The 19,257-nt window shown below is 40.0% G+C and overlaps 1 protein-coding gene across 1 annotated transcript in view; it reads left to right on the forward strand.

Moving 5' to 3' along the window:
• Positions 1–19,194, forward strand: part of LOC117466241 (voltage-gated inwardly rectifying potassium channel KCNH7) — a 36,104-nt gene extending 16,910 nt beyond the window's left edge. The window contains exons 6-15 of the mRNA XM_034109382.2: positions 664–1,089; positions 3,317–3,716; positions 4,079–4,278; positions 7,081–7,333; positions 9,375–9,580; positions 10,001–10,088; positions 10,233–10,391; positions 11,406–11,562; positions 13,702–13,882; positions 14,810–19,194. Of these exons, the coding sequence (XP_033965273.1) occupies positions 664–1,089; positions 3,317–3,716; positions 4,079–4,278; positions 7,081–7,333; positions 9,375–9,580; positions 10,001–10,088; positions 10,233–10,391; positions 11,406–11,562; positions 13,702–13,882; positions 14,810–15,103 (2,364 nt within the window). The 3' untranslated portion in view covers positions 15,104–19,194. The remainder of the gene's footprint in view (positions 1–663; positions 1,090–3,316; positions 3,717–4,078; positions 4,279–7,080; positions 7,334–9,374; positions 9,581–10,000; positions 10,089–10,232; positions 10,392–11,405; positions 11,563–13,701; positions 13,883–14,809) is intronic.
• The last annotated feature ends 63 nt before the right edge of the window (positions 19,195–19,257 follow it).

A 19,257-nucleotide genomic window follows, 5' to 3' on the forward strand; every position in this document is an offset into this window, starting at 1 on the left:
TGATCAACAAAGAGAAACACTATCAACATCATTTTAAACAGGTGTCAGAAAATACCGGTTTTCTTTTAACACAGTCATCTAAGATGTTGATCCACATTAATATTGTGACATTCACAATATGACATTTACTGGCTTATAGGGATTCAAGATTCAAGGCTTTATTGTCATGTGTCATAGCTACAGTGTATGACAATGAAAAACGTAAGTCACAGGCTTAAGAGGTACTTATCCATACTCAGAGTATTACCTACTGTTGATGGAGGTCAGCTTGCCCCCAGTTTGGAGAAGCAGCAAGTACCAGAGACAGAACAGAGCAATGTACTGCTGTGGACCTGGGCAACAGCTACAAATATTTTAAACACCTATGAAATCAATATAAGCTCAAGGGTACGGTTTATTTAAAATATCTTCCATCTAAATCAGACAAATGTAGACCCACAACTATCATGTTCTGTAAGGTAAATGTAATAATAATAATAATACACTTTATTTACCTTTCAAAACATAGCTTACAAAGTGCTTTAACATACAAATGAGCAGACAGATGTTGCAGCCCTGAGGTGTTGTGTATGTTTTGTGCAGGTACATGTGTAAGAAGTGTAAACATGCATAATCAGGGGGGTGTCTCCTTCCTGTTCTGACCCTGTCTCACCCCTCCTCCAGGTCCTGTCACTTGGAGCTGATGTGCTGCCAGAGTACAAACTCCAGACAGCCCGCATTGACAAGTTCACCATCCTTCACTACAGCCCCTTCAAAGCTGTGTGGGACTGGCTGATCCTGCTGCTGGTCATCTACACTGCCATCCTCACTCCTTACTCCGCTGCCTTCCTTCTCAATGACCAGGAGGAGCAGAAGAGGCGTGAATGTGGATACTCCTGCAGCCCTCTGAACGTGGTGGATTTAATGGTGGACATCATGTTTATCATCGACATCCTCATAAACTTCAGGACCACCTACGTAAACATAAACGAAGAGGTGGTCAGTGATCCAGCTAAGATAGCAATCCATTATTTTAAAGGCTGGTTCCTCATAGACATGGTGGCGGCAATCCCATTTGACCTTCTTATCTTTGGCTCAGGATCAGATGAGGTATGTTATCGCTAATGCATATATTGTACCTGTTTTTTTTTTCTCCCAGGGAGCTTTTCTGTACATCAACCCAGCCATGCTCACAGAGTTACCCATTCACTAAGTCCAGACTTGTGCCCACTACTTTAAGCCTGAATCGTTCTGCCTCGGCTCTGAAAGGATTACTTTAAATTGCATGTTTTTTCATACTTGTTTCTATCTTTTTTTCTTTTTGAATGGTCCTCATTCTAGAATCCATTTACAAGGATTAATGGCTTACCAAATGGCAATCAATGATGCATTTATATGAGGAGCAGGCCAACAGGGGTGTGTGCACAGCTTACATGCAGATGTGAGATGGCCATTGGTAGACTGGCTGCCAGGCCGGCTGGCTTGTTTGTTGATAGGTCCTCTCAGGCTCTAGATCCACTTCAGTGCTTTATCATGCTTTGTAGGCACTCCATTACAACAGAAACGCTTTTTTTTTGCTGAGTCAGCCCAGTGAACGGCAACAAAACAAAAATAAAATGGACGTTTGTTTCTCTCATAAGACAGTGTAACAAACATATCACTTAACAGTCCTGGCCCGTCCGCTTGATAGTTGCAAGTTAAAAATAAAATAACTTTTCTTGGTAAATGCAACAGTGACTATTAAACACTTTTAACTAAAGTGAAAGGTCTGTTAAGCACGATATGTGTCATTTAACTAAAGGACACAATGTTCTTCTGTAAACTGTGCAAGATGGCTTTCACAATGCTTATTGAATTATGCAACATAAGAAAACGGTTTGTAAAAAAGTTAACTAATTGATTTGAGAAGCGAATTTCTTTGAGATAGATTTTAATTAATGTATTGTAGTTTTCAAAATAAATTACTGTGGTCTTGCCACAACAATGAACATTCTGTGAGAAGCATTATGCAAAATCGGCACCACATCGTTTTTTTGTTAATTATAATGATTATGATAGAAATCTAAAAACAAAAGTGTGATTTCAAGCTGTTTTAGTAAGAATAAAGTGGACAATAATTGCTATATGCAAAATGTAAACCGCTACATGGTTACTTTGTTGCGCTTTCATTGTAGAATGCAGTGTCACTGTAGGTTTAACTGAAGCAGGGTTTGAAAGGCCATACTTTGAGTCTTGTATGTAGTATTTCATGTTTAAGATTTTGATTATAATTTGTTCTGTAGTAGTTGTTGGGTCAGTGATATTTGTAAACCAAGCAGTGAAACATTCCTACATTATGATCAGTTGAGAAGGACACACATTTATTTTTTCTATTTTACTCAAAATAAGCGTAAAAATTAAGGAATTTCTGGGGGGAAACTAATTGTTATCTTTGAACTTTAGAAATTAAAATGTTTTTTGTAGTAATTATCCTTACAATGTTTAAAATGGCGAGCTATGCGTTTAGTTAATACCAGAAGTAACATTGTTACTGTTCATTTCTTACTTTTATAAATAATATACTGTTCAAACCCATTCAGGTGGGATGCTCAGTTGTGCCGAAGTCAAAAGCTATAGGAAGTTTTTAGGAGTCTGTTTTTTTCAAGTAATCTGCAGAACTATAGAAATTCCATTAGGGGAATGAGATTCCTTTGTCTTAAGAAAATCTTGATTTACGGCAAAACTAAGCGAGTAGTTAGGAAGGAGAGTGTGCATTGTGCACACATTAACTTCATCGTCAAAGGTCATTCAGTAATTGTCAGTTAGATAAATGACCATGCCAATGGGAATGGTGGTTAGTGTTGCTAAAACCCTGCTTGATGCCAAGGAAGCGGCAGGAAAGTCCCAGGGAGCCACTGAGAGAGTGTTGCTGCCCGCTCGGTGTGGAATAAATGAGGATTTATCTGTGGGCTGCTGGTGTCTTCACGTCCCTGTGTTCATTTGCCTTTGACCAAAGGGCTGTTGGGAGTTGCCACAATGGAGTAATTTGTTTTCATTGTTAAGGAACCTACTTACATCAGATTGTGAAGTGATTCTCTGGTGTTGTACTGTATCTGCTTTGGATTTGTTTTTAATGGAGAGAACATGTCAGAGCATGCAGCTTTGATAGATAGGGTAATATGCCTAATAAGATATATGTTAATGTATTGTAATACTATTAACACTGTGATAGTAAATACACTGACTATGGAGAAGTACCTCATACAACCCCAGCTCAAAACATCCAACAACTATCCCTTCAACATTCAAGCTGGTGCTGTTCTTACTAATCAAATTGCCTTCTGTACATTCTGTTTAGACCACCACTCTGATTGGCCTGTTGAAGACAGCTAGGCTCCTGCGATTGGTGCGTGTAGCCAGGAAGTTGGACCGCTACTCTGAGTATGGTGCTGCGGTCCTCATGCTGCTCATGTGCATCTTTGCCCTCATTGCCCATTGGTTAGCCTGCATCTGGTACGCCATTGGCAATGTGGAGAAGCCTTACTTGGAGCACAAGATTGGCTGGCTGGACAATCTGGGCGTGTCCATAGGAAAGATATACAACTACAGCGACCCTAACTCTGGTCCCTCCATCAAGGACAAGTATGTCACCGCACTTTACTTCACCTTCAGCAGTCTGACCAGCGTGGGCTTTGGAAATGTTTCCCCAAACACCAACTCTGAGAAGATCTTCTCCATCTGTGTCATGTTGATTGGCTGTGAGTACTTTTTTATATTTTATAACTTCTTTCAGCAGAACTTTATTCTGCTTGTATCTGGTGCAGCACTTAAAGTGGATGAGCCAGTAACTTCTCTTGATCATTATTTAGACTATCTATTGCATGTGTGAGTGTCGTGGGAGAAACATCCCTGCAGTGTTTCTTCCTTTTTCCCCCATTAAAAGTTTTTAGGAGAATATTCATATTTTTGAAGCAAGGGACTAAGGGCAGATTGTCTTTGTTGTTGCAGCACTTGTTCCTACTTATTAAATGTAACAGCGGGTCTCTGTTGGCAAAATCAATACTCATGCAAAGCAATCTGTACAATGTAACTCACCTTTTGCTCGTTGTTTGTATTTCAGCCCTCATGTATGCCAGTATTTTCGGAAACGTCTCAGCCATCATCCAGAGGTTGTACTCGAGTACGGCCAGGTATCATGCTCAGATGTTACGGGTCAGGGAGTTCATACGCTTCCACCAGATACCCAACCCTCTGAGGCAGAGGCTGGAGGAGTACTTCCAACACTCCTGGGCCTACACCAATGGCATTGATATGAACACGGTAAATACAAAATAATCAGCGCATGTATCTGCTAACTGTATAGCATTCATAACATAAATTAACTTCTCTCATTGAATGATTTAAGAAACACTTTATATGCAATATTCTAAAAAGAGCTTTCTTTCTCTTGTCTGCTTTCCATCTGGATTAACATCTCTACATTGGTAAGAGCAGGAGGTACATGTTTATATTTCTTGTCATTTTCATAGCAATACAAGAAATGAACATCATTAGTTGTGCATGATTTGTGTGAATTATTTTACATTTTTATAGCATAGTTTCATATCGTAAAGCAAACAAATCAGATTTGAGAGCATTGTTTGTGTAGTAGCATGCATTTCGTCTTGTTTTAATTTAATCTAGAATGTATTTATAATCATTTGATCTGTTACATCTTTTTAACAGTCAACAATATCATGATATATTCATCCTCACCAAAAATGTGGCAATGTTCTGCCAACATATTCATTTCATGTTCAAGAAGATATCTCGTTATCGTTGATATGATATCGTCCGATATTGTTACAACAAAGTTGTCATTACCAGGTTTTTTTATGTTTTTTTGTAGAAACTCCCTCTCAATTACCATCAGATTGAAGAATAAAACTAAGAGGAATCTCCTTACTTCAATATCATGTGTTACAGTTCAAGTAAAGCCAAAACTAAGCATGCTTTGTGTGTTGGGGTGGTTTCACAAATGTAGGTGGATCATTTGTAAACTACACACGAGTAGCAATTTGTATAACTTGATAAAAATGTATATGCATTAATCTAGATTAAGAAACACTAGAGCGTCCAATTACATTTCAGTTTTTCTCATGATACACTAAAGATGTGGTGTATATGACTGTGTTTACTGGGTCTCTGATTCTGTAACACATCCTGATCTCTGTGTTATTGTCAAGTTTTAATACAACATAGTGGGGCAAAAAAGTATTTAGTCAGCCACCAATTGTGCAAGTTCTCCCACTTAAAAAGATGAGAGGCCTGTAATTGTCATCCTAGGTACACTTCAACTATGAGAGACAAAGTGAGAAAGAAAATCCAGAAAATCACATCACAAAGAATTTATTTGCAAATTATGTTGGGAAATAAGTATTTGGTCAATAACAAAAGTTCATCTCAATACTTTGTTATATACCCTTTGTTGGCAATGACAGAGGTCAAACGTTTTCTGTAAGTCTTCACAAGGTTTTCACACACTGCTGGTATTTTGGCCCATTCCTCCATGCAGATCTCCTCTAGAGCAGTGTTTTGAAAGACCCAGCCACGTTTCATCTTCAATGCCCTTGCTGATGGAAGGAGGTTGTCACTCAAAATCTCACGATACATGGCCCCATTCATTCTTTCCTTTACACGGATCAGTCGTCCTGGTCCCTTTGCAGAACAACAGCCCCAAAGCATGATGTTTCCACCCCCATGTTTCACAGTAGGTATGGTGTTCTTTGGATGCAACTCAGCATTCTTTCTCCTCCAAACACGTCTAGTTGAGTTTTTACCAAAAATTATATTTTGGTTTCATCTGACCATATGACATTCTCCCAATCCTCTTCTGGATCATCTAAATGCTCTCTAGCAAACTTCAGACGGGCCTGGACATGTACTGGCTTAAGCAGGGGGACACGTCTGGCACTGCAGGATTTGAGTCCCTGGCGGCGTAGTGTGTTACTGATGGTAGCCTTTGTTACTTTGGTCCCAGCTCTCTGCAGGTCATTGACTAGGTCCCCCCGTGTGGTTCTGGGATTTTTGCTCACCGTTCTTGTGATCATTTTGACCCCACGGGGTGAGATCTTGCGTGGAGCCCCAGATCGAGGGAGATTATCAGTGGTCTTGTATGTCTTCCATTTTCTAATAATTGCTCCCACAGTTGATTTCTTCACACCAAGCTGCTTACCTATTGCAGATTCAGTCTTCCCAGCCTGGTGCAGGTCTACAATTTTGTTTCTGGTGTCCTTTGACAGCTCTTTACGGCCCGTCCACACAGCGGCGTGCGTTGACGCTTGCCGGCGGGCGTGTCTGAAACTCGACCAACAACCAATCACATGAATCTCCCGCCCCTGACACACAAGCAGCGGTTTGATTGGCTAGAGCTTGTACTGGCATATGATTCGATTGGCTGACGCCTCACCGAGGCGTCAAAAGTTGAACATTGCTCAACTTTTGCAGCGAGCCACGCCAGCTACGCTCCACGTCGCTTCCCACGATGCATTTCGGCTAAAAGTGACATCACCCCATTCAAAGTGAATGGGGAAGCGTCAACGCACGCCGCTGTGTGGACGGGCCGTTAGTCTTGGCCATAGTGGAGTTTGGAGTGTGACTGTTTGAGGTTGTGGACAGGTGTCTTTTATACTGATAACGAGTTCAAACAGGTGCCATTAATACAGTTAACAAGTGGAGGACAGAGGAGGCTCTTAAAGAAGAAGTTACAGGTCTGTGAGAGCCAGAAATCTTGTTTGTTTGTAGGTGACCAAATACTTATTTTACCGAGGAATTTACCAATTAATTTATTAAAAATCCTACAATGTGATTTCCTGGATTCTTTCCCCCCATTCTGTCTCTCTAGTTGAGGTGTACCTAGGATGAAAATTACAGGCCTCTCATCTTTTTAAGTGGGAGAACTTGCACAATTGGTGGCTGACTAAATACTTTTTTGCCCCACTGTATTTTCTTTAAAGTAAAAGTATACATCACAATAACACATTTGCTGCTCACAGCTATCTACTTGAATGTATATCGACCTCTTTGAGGATATCAAACTCAACATTGTGTGCATTTTAATCACACTTTTCTTCTGCATCACAGGTGTTAAAAGGTTTTCCTGAGTGCCTGCAGGCGGATATCTGCCTTCATCTCAACAAGAATCTTCTTGAGGAGTGCAAAGCGTTCCAAGGAGCCTCCAAAGGCTGCCTGAGGGCCTTGGCCATGCACTTCAAAACCACTCACGCCCCTCCTGGAGATACTCTGGTCCACTGTGGCGATGTGCTCACCTCTCTCTACTTTATGTCCCGTGGCTCTATTGAGATCCTGAAAGATGACATTGTGGTAGCCATCCTGGGTAAATACAATCCCTTGTTGATTATGTGAAATATGATAATGGGAAACAAGTGTTAGGGGGTGCTAAATTAATAAGCGACTGCTATGTATATGCTGCAAAAGCAGTTAAAAGTAAAGCATGTTAAAAGTTAATGTATTCGTCTTCTTTAAGCCAATATTTTTAGTTTGACCTTTTGCTAGTGTCCATCATCCGTTTCATGTGTTTTCTATTGATATCAAAACGTCCACCATGTAGATAACCGTAAAAGTCAGCTCCCTGCTGTATTGAAGATCTGCCAAATGATTGTGAACTGAATGACAGATCTGTTGAGAGAATGGATAAAAAAAACGTATTTCTCTGCTTTTGGTCAAATTTGATCTTGAAAAAGAAAAATGTATATTACTTTGACCTTAGTATTAGTTATGTGAGCTTGCAAAAGCAAATCTACGTGTTTTGCCATAAAAGGTTAAGATTTATTTTTTGTTTGTAGTCCAAGAGGAAGCACTTGTTAGAAAGGTCTTGCTAATACCCACATGTGAATATGCATACAGTACGGTTGTATTGGATAGACTGAGGATTGGATGTCTGTGTTATGCATATTTTCCACATTTTGCATAAATATGTGTAAAGTATGCTTTTCAGAATGTCAAATGACTAGAAAACACACTGTACCTTTGTATACACACGTGGGTTTTCCCATTTGGCTTTTTGTGAAGTGTATTAATTATGTAGTTTATTCAGATTGACGGAACATGTTAAATTATTGATTGAGCTAACCCCCTACTCTGCCCAGAATGCTTGATAATTATAAATGCAGTGATGCTGCTGTCATAACAGTGTAGTTTCCCAATGGACAAACACTACTTTAATACAGTAAGACGTGCAAGTAGGCTCAGAATGACTTGTGTGCACATCAAAGCATTATGTAATGTGAATCCTTTAAACACGAATAATTAGCAGGTTATTGCAGCAGCTGTACCCTATGGTGTTCACAGATTTTGACAAGAATTGCAAGGAGTGCCTGCCGCCCCCCATTGATGTCCTCTGGGCAGTAAGGCTGCTCATGAGACAGCTTTGAGACTCTGACATTTCTATTAAGTGGCTCCACAAAAGGTTGTTTGGCAATCTCAAAAACGCTGCTGACATTTTTGACAGCACAGTGAAATGAATAGCAGCTGCAAAGTGGCATTGATAAAAAAGGGCAGTAAAATAATAAACTAATTGCCAGCTCTAAATGCAAATAGTATTTTGCGTCAGTTGATACTGAATAGGGATCTCTCTCATTAGGAATACGAGTATTTCTGTTTTCCTTCACCGGTCAGCCACAAATAGGGGTTATCCAGTACCTTGCTCAAGGGCACCACGGCAGGGCCCAGAAGGTGAACTGGGATCTCTCCATGTAGCAGTCCACACTCCATATTTAGGTCTGTTCGGGGACTTGAACCAGCGACCCGACCGTTCATAGTCCAAGCCCCTACTGACTGAGCCACTGCCGGACTTGCGGCATTAAGTGATATTCGGGACCAATACAATGATTTATTGATTTATTAAACCTGAAATATAGTCCTTTGCCAAATGAAGCCTTAATCCAGCAGAGGACAGTCTGATGATGATGATGATGATGATGATGATGATGATGATGATGATGATACAACTTGTGACTTTCTGGAAGTTTTGGGAGTAATTGGCTTCATTATGTGATGGCCATTATCAACCTTTTTTTACTTTGAAGTATGTCAATCACAATCAAAGCCTTCTTTCCTTCCACATCAAAGTGGCTTTGAGTTAGCAGTTATTCCTCGGAATAAATAATGGATCAAAGCTCGGCCTTTGGAGAATATCCACACGGAGAGGAAACACTGTTTGATTTTTATCCTGCACAACAACAAACACGCCGGGCTCTTTCGTGAGAGCCTACTTAATAGCAAGACAATTCCCGATAGAAAATAAATGATTCTCTATAACATGCAAGGCTACTTGTAGGAGTCAACGCAGGTAACACTGACAATGTTCAAGTGAACCCATCTGCAACATGTATCATCTGTTTGTGTCTTGATCCCAGGAAAAAATGACATATTTGGGGAAATTATCCATGTACTTGCCAAACCTGGGAAGTCCAATGCTGATGTGCGCGCGTTGAGCTACTGTGACCTGAGCACCATTCAGAGGGAGGATCTGCTGGAGGTGATAGACATGTACCCAGAGTTTGCCGACTACTTCTTCAACAACCTGGAGCTGACCTTTAACCTCAGAGATGAGTCTCCAAAGGTAGATGATAAGAGCTACATGTTCAACTGAGGCCTTTAACAAATCGATGACCAAGGATATACAAAATGACACTTACAATCATGACATTTCTTTAATGTTGCAGGATTTTATAAAAATTAGAATAATAAAACTGAAGATTATTGACCATTAATGGTTTTGTTATAGGTTTTATTTTATAAAATGTAGGGTCGTTATCTTGCTTATGTAGGGAATATTCCCTTCCTAGTAACCAATTATTTTATTTTGCATTATGGGAAATGTGACCATGTTTGTGATTTGTTTGCCTTGTAGTTGCTCTTTAATGAATGTGTTGCTGCTTCTGTTGTTATACAAATGCTTTTGTGTTATTGTCACCTTGTATAAGAGTATAATCAGTAAACAAAGTTAATCTGAAACAATTCATCAATTCACATGTTGCAGCCCTCCATCTCCCATGGCGGGGATTCAGACGGCGAGGGCAGTAAGAGCATCAAAAGAAGGATCTCCTTCACACCAGATGTATCTGCAGGTGGGTGGAAGCTCATTTGCTCGGGTTAAGCACATCCTCTGGCGTTAGCAAATGTTCTTTGTTATTGTTCCCTGAGCGGAGCATTCACTCCCTACAGAATACAGTTCAGTGTTCCACTAAATCCTGTTGATTGTTGTTTGACAGTGGAAAACAAGGGAGAGGTAACAAACTTAGGGAGGGAGCGGGAGTCTAACTCGTCCCTAAAGAGAAGTACAGATGTCCTGGAACCCTCTACACCCAACGCCATCCTGGGCTCACATCTGGCAGTCAGAGACAACGTGGAGAGAAGACCATCTTTCGAAGGTAGTCTAATTTGTTCTCAGTTTTATGTGAACACAATTTCAATGTTTTGTCAAGAACTCGGAAATATTGCCAGGCTGTTTTGGGTTGTGCAGAGCTAAGACATATTTGGGGACGATGAGAAGCCATGGTGGGTTTTTGTCTTTGTTTCTAGATTAGCGGCTACTACTGCTTGGCTGGAGCAAATGGCTGCTTATTAAGGATAGTTTTGAGTAATACAAACATACGTTTAAACACTCATACGCAAAAACGCTGCACAGTGGTTTCTAATACTATACTACAATTTTCCAAATGTAGGGAGAAAAAGGTGAAATTGCAAATGTTGATGTGAATCAAATTTACATAATTAGGTAACATTTATATTATTTGTTATAATGGAATACATATATTTGTAATCAAAGGAATACAGAAAAGGAAAGAAGAACATTGACATTTGAAAGGTATAGTCTCCTTTCTTTATCTGTGGAGTCTGGCTCAAAATAAATCATCTTGAAAAAGATATTTCAGGATTTTGGATTTGCAATACACTTCCATCTGACAAGCCAAATAGTGAAAGCTATTGTTGATCTCAACTGCTTGAAGGATACAGAACAAAAGGCCACACGAGGGTAAAGGTCAGTGCCTTTCATGGTAACGACACACTGAACCACCTCATATCTATACGGCTCACCGTGGTAGTCCAAAAGCCTGCTGCCCAGACTGCTGCTCCAGATAGTGTCATCACACTACTCTCTGTTTAAACTCACAAAGAAGCTCAACATACATCAGCAGACAGCAAGCTGAATACTAACCGGTGCCCAGCAGAGATAACAATGTTAGTTTGCTATTGGAAAACATTGCCTTGATTCTCCCAGTCCCAGTACAAGCTTGATAGATCACAACAAAGAATCTACACACAGCTCTCCTGTAGAGATTAATTACGTCCTATTTCAGGGGGAGGGTTGTTTTGTCCAGTGATGACGTTCATCTGACCCACATGTGAGGATGTAAAGCCAGCGTGTTGGTTTGGCTCTCCAGATCTGTGCTGTGATAAATGGGCTTGTAAGAAGCCTGCGGAGTACCTGGATGAGTCAGCACAATTCCAGGACCTGAGAGAGGACGATAACTCGGCCAGCGAGATCACGTATGGAGAGGTGGAACAGCGCTTAGGTCAGCTTCAAGAGCACTTAAACAGGTACGTGTCTTCAGAGTCAGCACACACAGGGTTGTCCTCTTGTTGCTGTCATAACCTATGAATTACACCAGAGTGTGAACATGGTATGAAAGTGTTTTTCTCTCTTTGTGTAACAAGCACAAAAGGTGTTTTATTATGTTTTCTTTATAATAGCTTTATCATTTGATTTATTTACTCAATTTCTTACTCGCATGCCCACTTACTACGCTTGCTTTTATGACACGGTGTAACGGTTTAACAGACGTACCTGGCGGATGTATTAAATAATGGTGGATATCATCTTGCCTTACGTCAGGCAACGTGCAGGATAATTGTGACCAGAACAGATAAAGAGCACACACGGAAATACATTGACAATAGTAAAAGGTACAACTTAACACAGGGGACATTTATATCCACTGGTTAAAAGCAAAACAGTTTCATTTGACCATTTGACCAGATGTCTCATAAATGTCCATTAACTACAACAGGAAGACCTTAGTTGACTTTTTAAAACCAAGAATTTCCATGCGTTTCTGTTGTACAATTTTCACCTTTGACACAGTTGAGTTTTCTATTGGTTTTAAGAATGCAAAGTGTTATACACTCTCTGACTCGTTGTATGTTGTTCAAACCCGGAGATGTTTTTCAAAATGTAGGAAGATTCCTCAAAGCTACTCAAAGAAAAAGTAGGAATTGAATACAGTCAATGCAGAAATGTGTAAAGGTACTTTTCAGGCATGAGTACTTGGCATGTTCTAAATAGTTTTTGATCATATTCTCAAGAAACAACCCAATTAAAACTGTTGGTATAGAATATGATATTTCCTAATTATTCACATTATTATATTGCCATGAGATGTTCAGTCACTGATTAATTATTAACAGGCACTTCATTTTTTTAAGTTGTTGCCTCCCACACAGCTAAAATTAAGTCACACGTCCCCTGCGATCACTGGCAATGTGTAGTTTAATTGCCAATGTACATGAGTAGGTAGAGAAAGGCAACTAGCTGGCAGAAGCTGTTGTCGGACTCCGAGTGGGCGGCTGGATCTACTAGAAGCAGGATGTACCGCTGCCGAACCGAGTCTAAAACTGACGACTGAAAACAAAGTATGTCTGAAACATCATGGAACAAAAGCCACTCGCTAGATAAACTCACTCTAATTCAAACAAATATATATGCAAGTAAGCTCAGCTCCAGAGTGTATACATTTATATTCAGGCTCATTATTTTCTGTAGTGGAGAGTCATATTGGCCACAGTTTTTACAGCACACCTGCAGCCAGCAGGCCACCTAGATAAACAGACACGTGAACAGCAGGGGGTATTTTTAGCTTGAATAATCACAGAGAAGAGATGGCATTAGGGTTCTGGAAATACAGAGTTGGCTCATTTTATTTAGCACAAATAAGAGATTTTTCAACTGCACTGTACCAAACCATGTTTTTTTTTATCTACAGTATGATGCTAGCTGGCTGGAGGAGGAACAGCCCTCTCTGGGTTTTTTGTGTTTTCTTGGCTTTGACTAGTTGAAAAAAGATATGACAGAAAAAAAGTTAGCGTGGCATTCTCCTCAACAAATATATAAAAATAGCTGGAAAAAAACATTTGCTGCACCTGTTATGAATGCCTACTGTGTGGCTGCTTTTACCTTATCCCTACACCTTCATAAGGCAGTGGACAAAATGCTGCCTCGTAATAATAGAGCAGCACAGTAAACCTGGAACACATTTATAAATGTCTATATATTTATATATATGAGGGAATACAGATGTATTTAAAGGTTAGCTCAGCTTTACTCAGTTTTGCCTGACGCTCTAAATATAGAGCTTGGATGACTTCTACTCATAATTAGATTGCCCAAATAAGTGTGATATAGACATTTCCACAATAAACGCTCAAATCACACCTCCCACAGAAAGCTCATTATCACTCCTAGCATGAGCAGAGTCTTCCATCCACTACTCTGGCACAATGGGTTTTCACACCTCTACGTCTCTTCATTTGTCTACAGGGGAGCACAAGCTCCATCTAGTGCTCAGTGAGGGGCGTTTTCAGCCATTATACTGTATGTGCAGACTTGTCCGTTTTATGCACTAATCACCTCTTGTTTGTGGTAATTTCTTACTTTGTTTTTATTTTCCTGTTCTTCTTGAGGCTGGAGAATCAGATGGTGACAGATATTCAGACCATCCTGCAGCTGCTGCAAAGACAGCCGACACTGGGACCTCCGGCCTACAGCACAGTGACTGCCAGCCTAGACTATCACACACCTGCTGTGAAGGTTCAGCCAGCTGCTCTGACTGCAAGCCATGTTTTCAGCCATACAGGAACTCAAGTAAGGAAGTCTTTGGTAGAGACAGTTTTACACCCCCCCCCCCCCTCTCACAATAAGTTATTTTTGCACACATCTTTTTGGCAGAGCAGGGGAGTCGTGCATCAGCTGGCTTTTACAATCAACAATCACATTCTCAACCAGTCAGCAGGGGTGTTAAATGTTTATTATTATAGACAATGTTTATTATTATATTTATATTATATTATATCAGATTACAGGTGGTGTCTGTAATCTGACAAGCTCCTGCTGTTTCTTATTGCTTTGCTCCCAACTGTCTGATTATTGGTTGGTCTGCCGTAGTGTTTGCCAGAAAGTCTGGACAATCAAAGGAGTTAATCACAGCCTCTGTCTGACACCATCTGAATTGTCTAGATGACATAAGCTTCTCCAGTCAGGGAGTCGATGCATGCTAAAACAAGTACTATGTTCTTAACAACCGAATAGTTTTATATTATATTGATATCATGTTAATAATACAAATATGATTATATCATGTATTAATGTAGCGCCTCTTAAATCATGGATTGTAGTCTATCCCTCCACTCTTATATGTAGACAATTCTACAAAACGCAAAAAAAAGTCAAGTCAAAGATGTATGTATTATGTTATGATAGTCATTGCCAAAATAATCTGATATTCTGACTGCTCTGCTGGGAGTATAGATTTTTGAAACTGTTGAACTTAATATTAGTTCTTATTTAGTAGGTTTTTTTTAATTTTACAATAATGTATCTTTTGTGCTATTCATATGTTTGCATTTGACTATTCTGATAGAAAACTGGACCTTTTTGGTACACTAACTACAAGTAAGGGACCAAGTTGAAAAAAACAATGAATCAATACAAAATGTTGTATGATTTAGTTCTAGATTACATACACGTTCGATAAATCTAATGCAATGCATTTTTTGACGATCTTCTTCAAAGGGCCCCAACCAGGAACTGGGGAGGGCCGTTCAGGAATCCAAAGACTCTCTGTCGAGCTTGGCCAACGTGAATGCTCCCATCGAGGGCAGCCTTACAGCATCGCTTGTACAAAGACATACAGAGACTCAACAACAACAAAAACAGATCGCCCTGCATCAACAGTCAGCACTGATGCTTCTTCCAACTGAAACCTCTTCAATCTCCTCCTCTTCCTCAGCAGCCCCTTCTGACTCCAACCTCCACACCACTGGCCTCCAAACACCTGTCTCAGACTCAGAGTTTCCAAGGCCATAATCTTCCAGAGGCACGTTGTTCTTATACCTGGGTTGTTAAGCTGTTATTACTTTTTTAAGTAGCAGCTTTTTATCAGCATGCTGGCACAGGCATCTGTATTGTTCATTTGCAATGGCTTGGTATTAGTAGGCCTGGTAGGATGTTTTTTTTCCTTCATTATGCATGTGGATAAAAAAAAACCTAGTTTGCTACAGTTAACAGTTGGTTAACTGTTATCAGTCTAGTAACAATGGTTACATATTGTAACGACAGTCTATAAACACTGAAGCCCTCTGATGGACTCTTTAAGCATCATCACACTCAAAATGTTGATGCCCAACCAATCAAGATGAACCTATTCAACCACACAAAGAGTGGTCCAATAAGAGGACAGAAATGAACTATTTATTAAGTTTACAGCTTCCTAACTAATTTCAACTTCATCTGCATGTAAACTGGTTAAAGGGCACTACCTGGTTGTGCTAGAACTAGCACTACAACATCATATCAGCGTCCTGTGTCACTCAAGCTTTGCACTCTAATGGCGCATTTCCACTGCAGCGGGTAGCTCGCTTTAAGCGTGCCGAGCCGTGCGGGGCCCGTTTTTGGTTGCGTTTCAAATTGGCCTAGTTTTGGCCCGAGGCTACTTTTTCACCTTTTTTCTGGCTAAATCGTGGTTCTCGGGCCAGGAACAACCAGGCTGAGTCGGGCTGAGTATGCTAAACTAGAGAGAGAATCGCTGGCAAGGGGGCTACAACTACAACAAGATGAACATATTTGACCGTGATTTAATTGTAATACACGTTTCAAAATGATGCCGAAGTAACAACATACTGATACCGGTTAGTAAAAACCATGAATTAATGCTTTGACAAGTCTGCAGACAGACGGCAGGCGAAACCCTTTTAAAATGCGTGCTTTCTAAATGGAGCTTGGCTAAGCTAACGTTATATGGGTCATTCCAGAATTGGAGGACATTTCATGTCCCCCATATAAAAAATCTAATAATCCATGCCCAAAATGCTAAAACATGCACTTGTTGTGTTAAACATACTTGTATTGAGACAAAATGTATATAAAGTTGAAGAAAAAGTGGTTTCAAAATATTATTTAAATTATCAAATAGCTCTCGAACATCCCCTAAAATGGCATTTTTCTCTTGTCCCCGCTTCTGGTGACCAACTTGCATGTCAAATATAACATTTAAAATAGGGATTTTATTTACTTTTTTGGGATTATTCTATTGATATATGTCTCTTGTAATGGTAAAATCAATTTGTTAAATCATAAACATATTTTAGATAACAGTAATTTTGCACAGAAGGTGTGTCCCTCAACATGCGTTCAACCCTGTTACCCAAACCTTTTTAGATTGGCACAGGAAGTGAAAAAACTGTAAATCAGATGACACAGTGGAAGTGACATCAGCAAGCCATGTGCTAGTGCCATGGGTAGACCAAAACTAAGTCCTCTCTTTTATTTTTCATATTTTTACATTCTGTTCAGTCTTAAAAGAGTGTGGCACTCTGACCCACTCAACCCTGTTACTGATATTATCAGAATAAAGCATATTCATTTAAAAGTTATCTTTCTTGCATTAGATATCCAAGTTTGTCCTTGCCTTGAAAGTAGCATTACATGCTACATCTACAGTAGCAATAATTCCTGAGGTTAAAGCTCAAATTAGCATTGATTTTCAACCCTGTTACTTTCAACCCTGTTACTTTAATTAGAGTAACAGGGGTATTTCTTCATTGGAAAATATTAATTTGATGCCTAGCTGGGCAAATCATTTCTTTTTGATGGTTTATTATCTGTTTTTCCTAAATACATAAAAAAAAATTATAAAATAAAAGGTTCATTTTTCAAAAATGTTGGTGTCTAAATTGTCCTCCAATTCTGGAATGACCCATATATGCTCCGACCGTCCACACTCACAACAACGGCCTATACAGACATAAATAAACCGTCTGTGGTTTGTACTTGTTTAACTTGTGTCTAGTTTCTGAACAGATATGAGGAGCTGTGAGCTCTGAGTGCTAAGAGCTAACGGCTGTGTTGTTTTTTGGGGCGCTCATTGAAGATGACGTCACGGCTCCGCCTACACTGCGTTACTTAGTAACTACCCCAGTCCCTAAACTGTAATGGAAGCGCAGCATTAAAGTGAGCCGGGCCTAATAAGGCCTAACCAAACCGAGCGAGGCTGAGCGAGGCCAGCAGTGGAAACGCGCCATAATGGACTGTAATGGATTCTGTACAATGTGACTTTTCATTTTATTTCCTGACACATTACTGGTCCCAGAGGGCTGGGCTAAGACTCAGCCATAATAACCACCACACAGTACCCTTAACAATTTGCGTTCCACTGGACCCCAGGAAACAGACAATCTTGAGAATCAGAGAGATGTGTCCCTTCCCCCATCATAACTTGCTAAACAAGCAGAGTCAACTGACCTACCTCACACAAGACTAGGGTCTCAATTTTCAGTCCAATGTATCATACTTCGGGTTACTTCCTGGTGTCAGCTGCACAGCTGTGATAAGCTTAGTTCCCCAACACCCATCATATTAGTCCTTCCCAGGAAACCACAAAATGTATGCACAGTATGAAACCACCTGCTCCTCAACATCCCTAATGAAGGTGCATGTAGGTCCCAATAGTAAGACACCTGACGGACAAGGTGACACTTGAAAACCTCTGGAAATCAAATGATGCCAGCAGGAAAATACCACACACACAGATCCTGCCCATCCTGAACGATTTGGTAATAGTTAATCATGTTTGACAGCAGCCATCTCTTCGGACAGGAGTTTGCTAATGTCCTTACTACTGTAGGCTTTATCCCACCCAACATTTCATGTCTGTCGTCAGAAGAAGGATCTCTCCAGCAGCTAAGTGTTAACAAAGAACGGCTACTGTACACCTCACTCCCTAAAAGTCCCAAGAGACAGGGCAAACAACAGTGACAACACTCTAGTCAGTTTAAGGGAAGTAGAGATGGAGACCACAAATAAAGATTAGAAACGATGGTGACATCTCTCACCAGTGTTTCGAGGCAGATTGCAAGTCCAACCTGAAACTTGGAAGCAGTGTGAGCCAAAGTTAGGGCCCAAAACTACTTAGTGTACTCATTTCCATTATATGTGTAGGATCTGAATAACCAAATTATGAGAGGGGGACTTTGCTGAAAAATGTGCGTAGAATCTGAAGCTGATGCAGGCCATAGGTTAAAACACATAATATGAATTTTCACTTCTGGGATACTGGCCATGTTTACACCGGCAAAAGTCAATACTGAAAAATATCTTGTTAGAGCCCATAAGAGTGACAAGCCCGTGTGCTATACAGATACAGACTATACAAAAAATGTCTGCAGCTATTAGTGAAGCGCAACATTATTACAAAGGTGTGACAACAGTTTTTCTTATTCATTGTGCCCATCTTCTCTGAAGTGTGACTCAGGGGTTATGGAAAATTGCACTGCAATATACAGTACAGTATAAAGTATTCTGTATTTTTCTTCTTTAAACAATGTGCATTATTACTGCGTCACTAATGTACACCTACTGCACAAGGTCAAGCCAACAGAATGCACCATACATGCTTGTCTGGGAAGATATCATAACATGCAGCTTGAAGTCTTTCTGCTGTTCTGCTGCCTCAGACAAACATGTGTTTTATATTTATATATTTACTGTTTTGCACTGCTTATGAGCCCAAAGTAGCATATTACAATATGAAAATGATGTCAGCATATTTGTCTCTTCTTAGGATGCACATATTTGGTGTGTTGGGGGAGAGGTGGGACGGGGACACCTGGAAAGTTAGTACTTGTGCATAAGCAGGCCCCAGAGAGGGTTTTGTGCCTATACTACTAATCCAAATGCAAAGTCAGCATCTTCATGTATAACTAACAATAACATAGACGAAGCATATCGATTCTTGTATTTTTTTGGTGGCAATGTACGTCAATGTTGAATTGTTGTTAGACAATTGTTAGAAGATAAATGCATCACATTGCAGAAAGTATTTTTTTTAACTGAGTAAATTATATGAGAAACTCTTTAGCAAAACAGTACTACATATGTTTGTTTTTAAGCTGTGGGAGCAATAAATGACAACATTAGTTCACCGTGTGTTCAATGTATCAATGGTACAAAAGTGTTCCGTACTT

The sequence above is a fragment of the Pseudochaenichthys georgianus genome, chromosome 21 (assembly GCF_902827115.2).
Source record: "Pseudochaenichthys georgianus chromosome 21, fPseGeo1.2, whole genome shotgun sequence".
NCBI lineage: Eukaryota > Metazoa > Chordata > Actinopteri > Perciformes > Channichthyidae > Pseudochaenichthys > Pseudochaenichthys georgianus.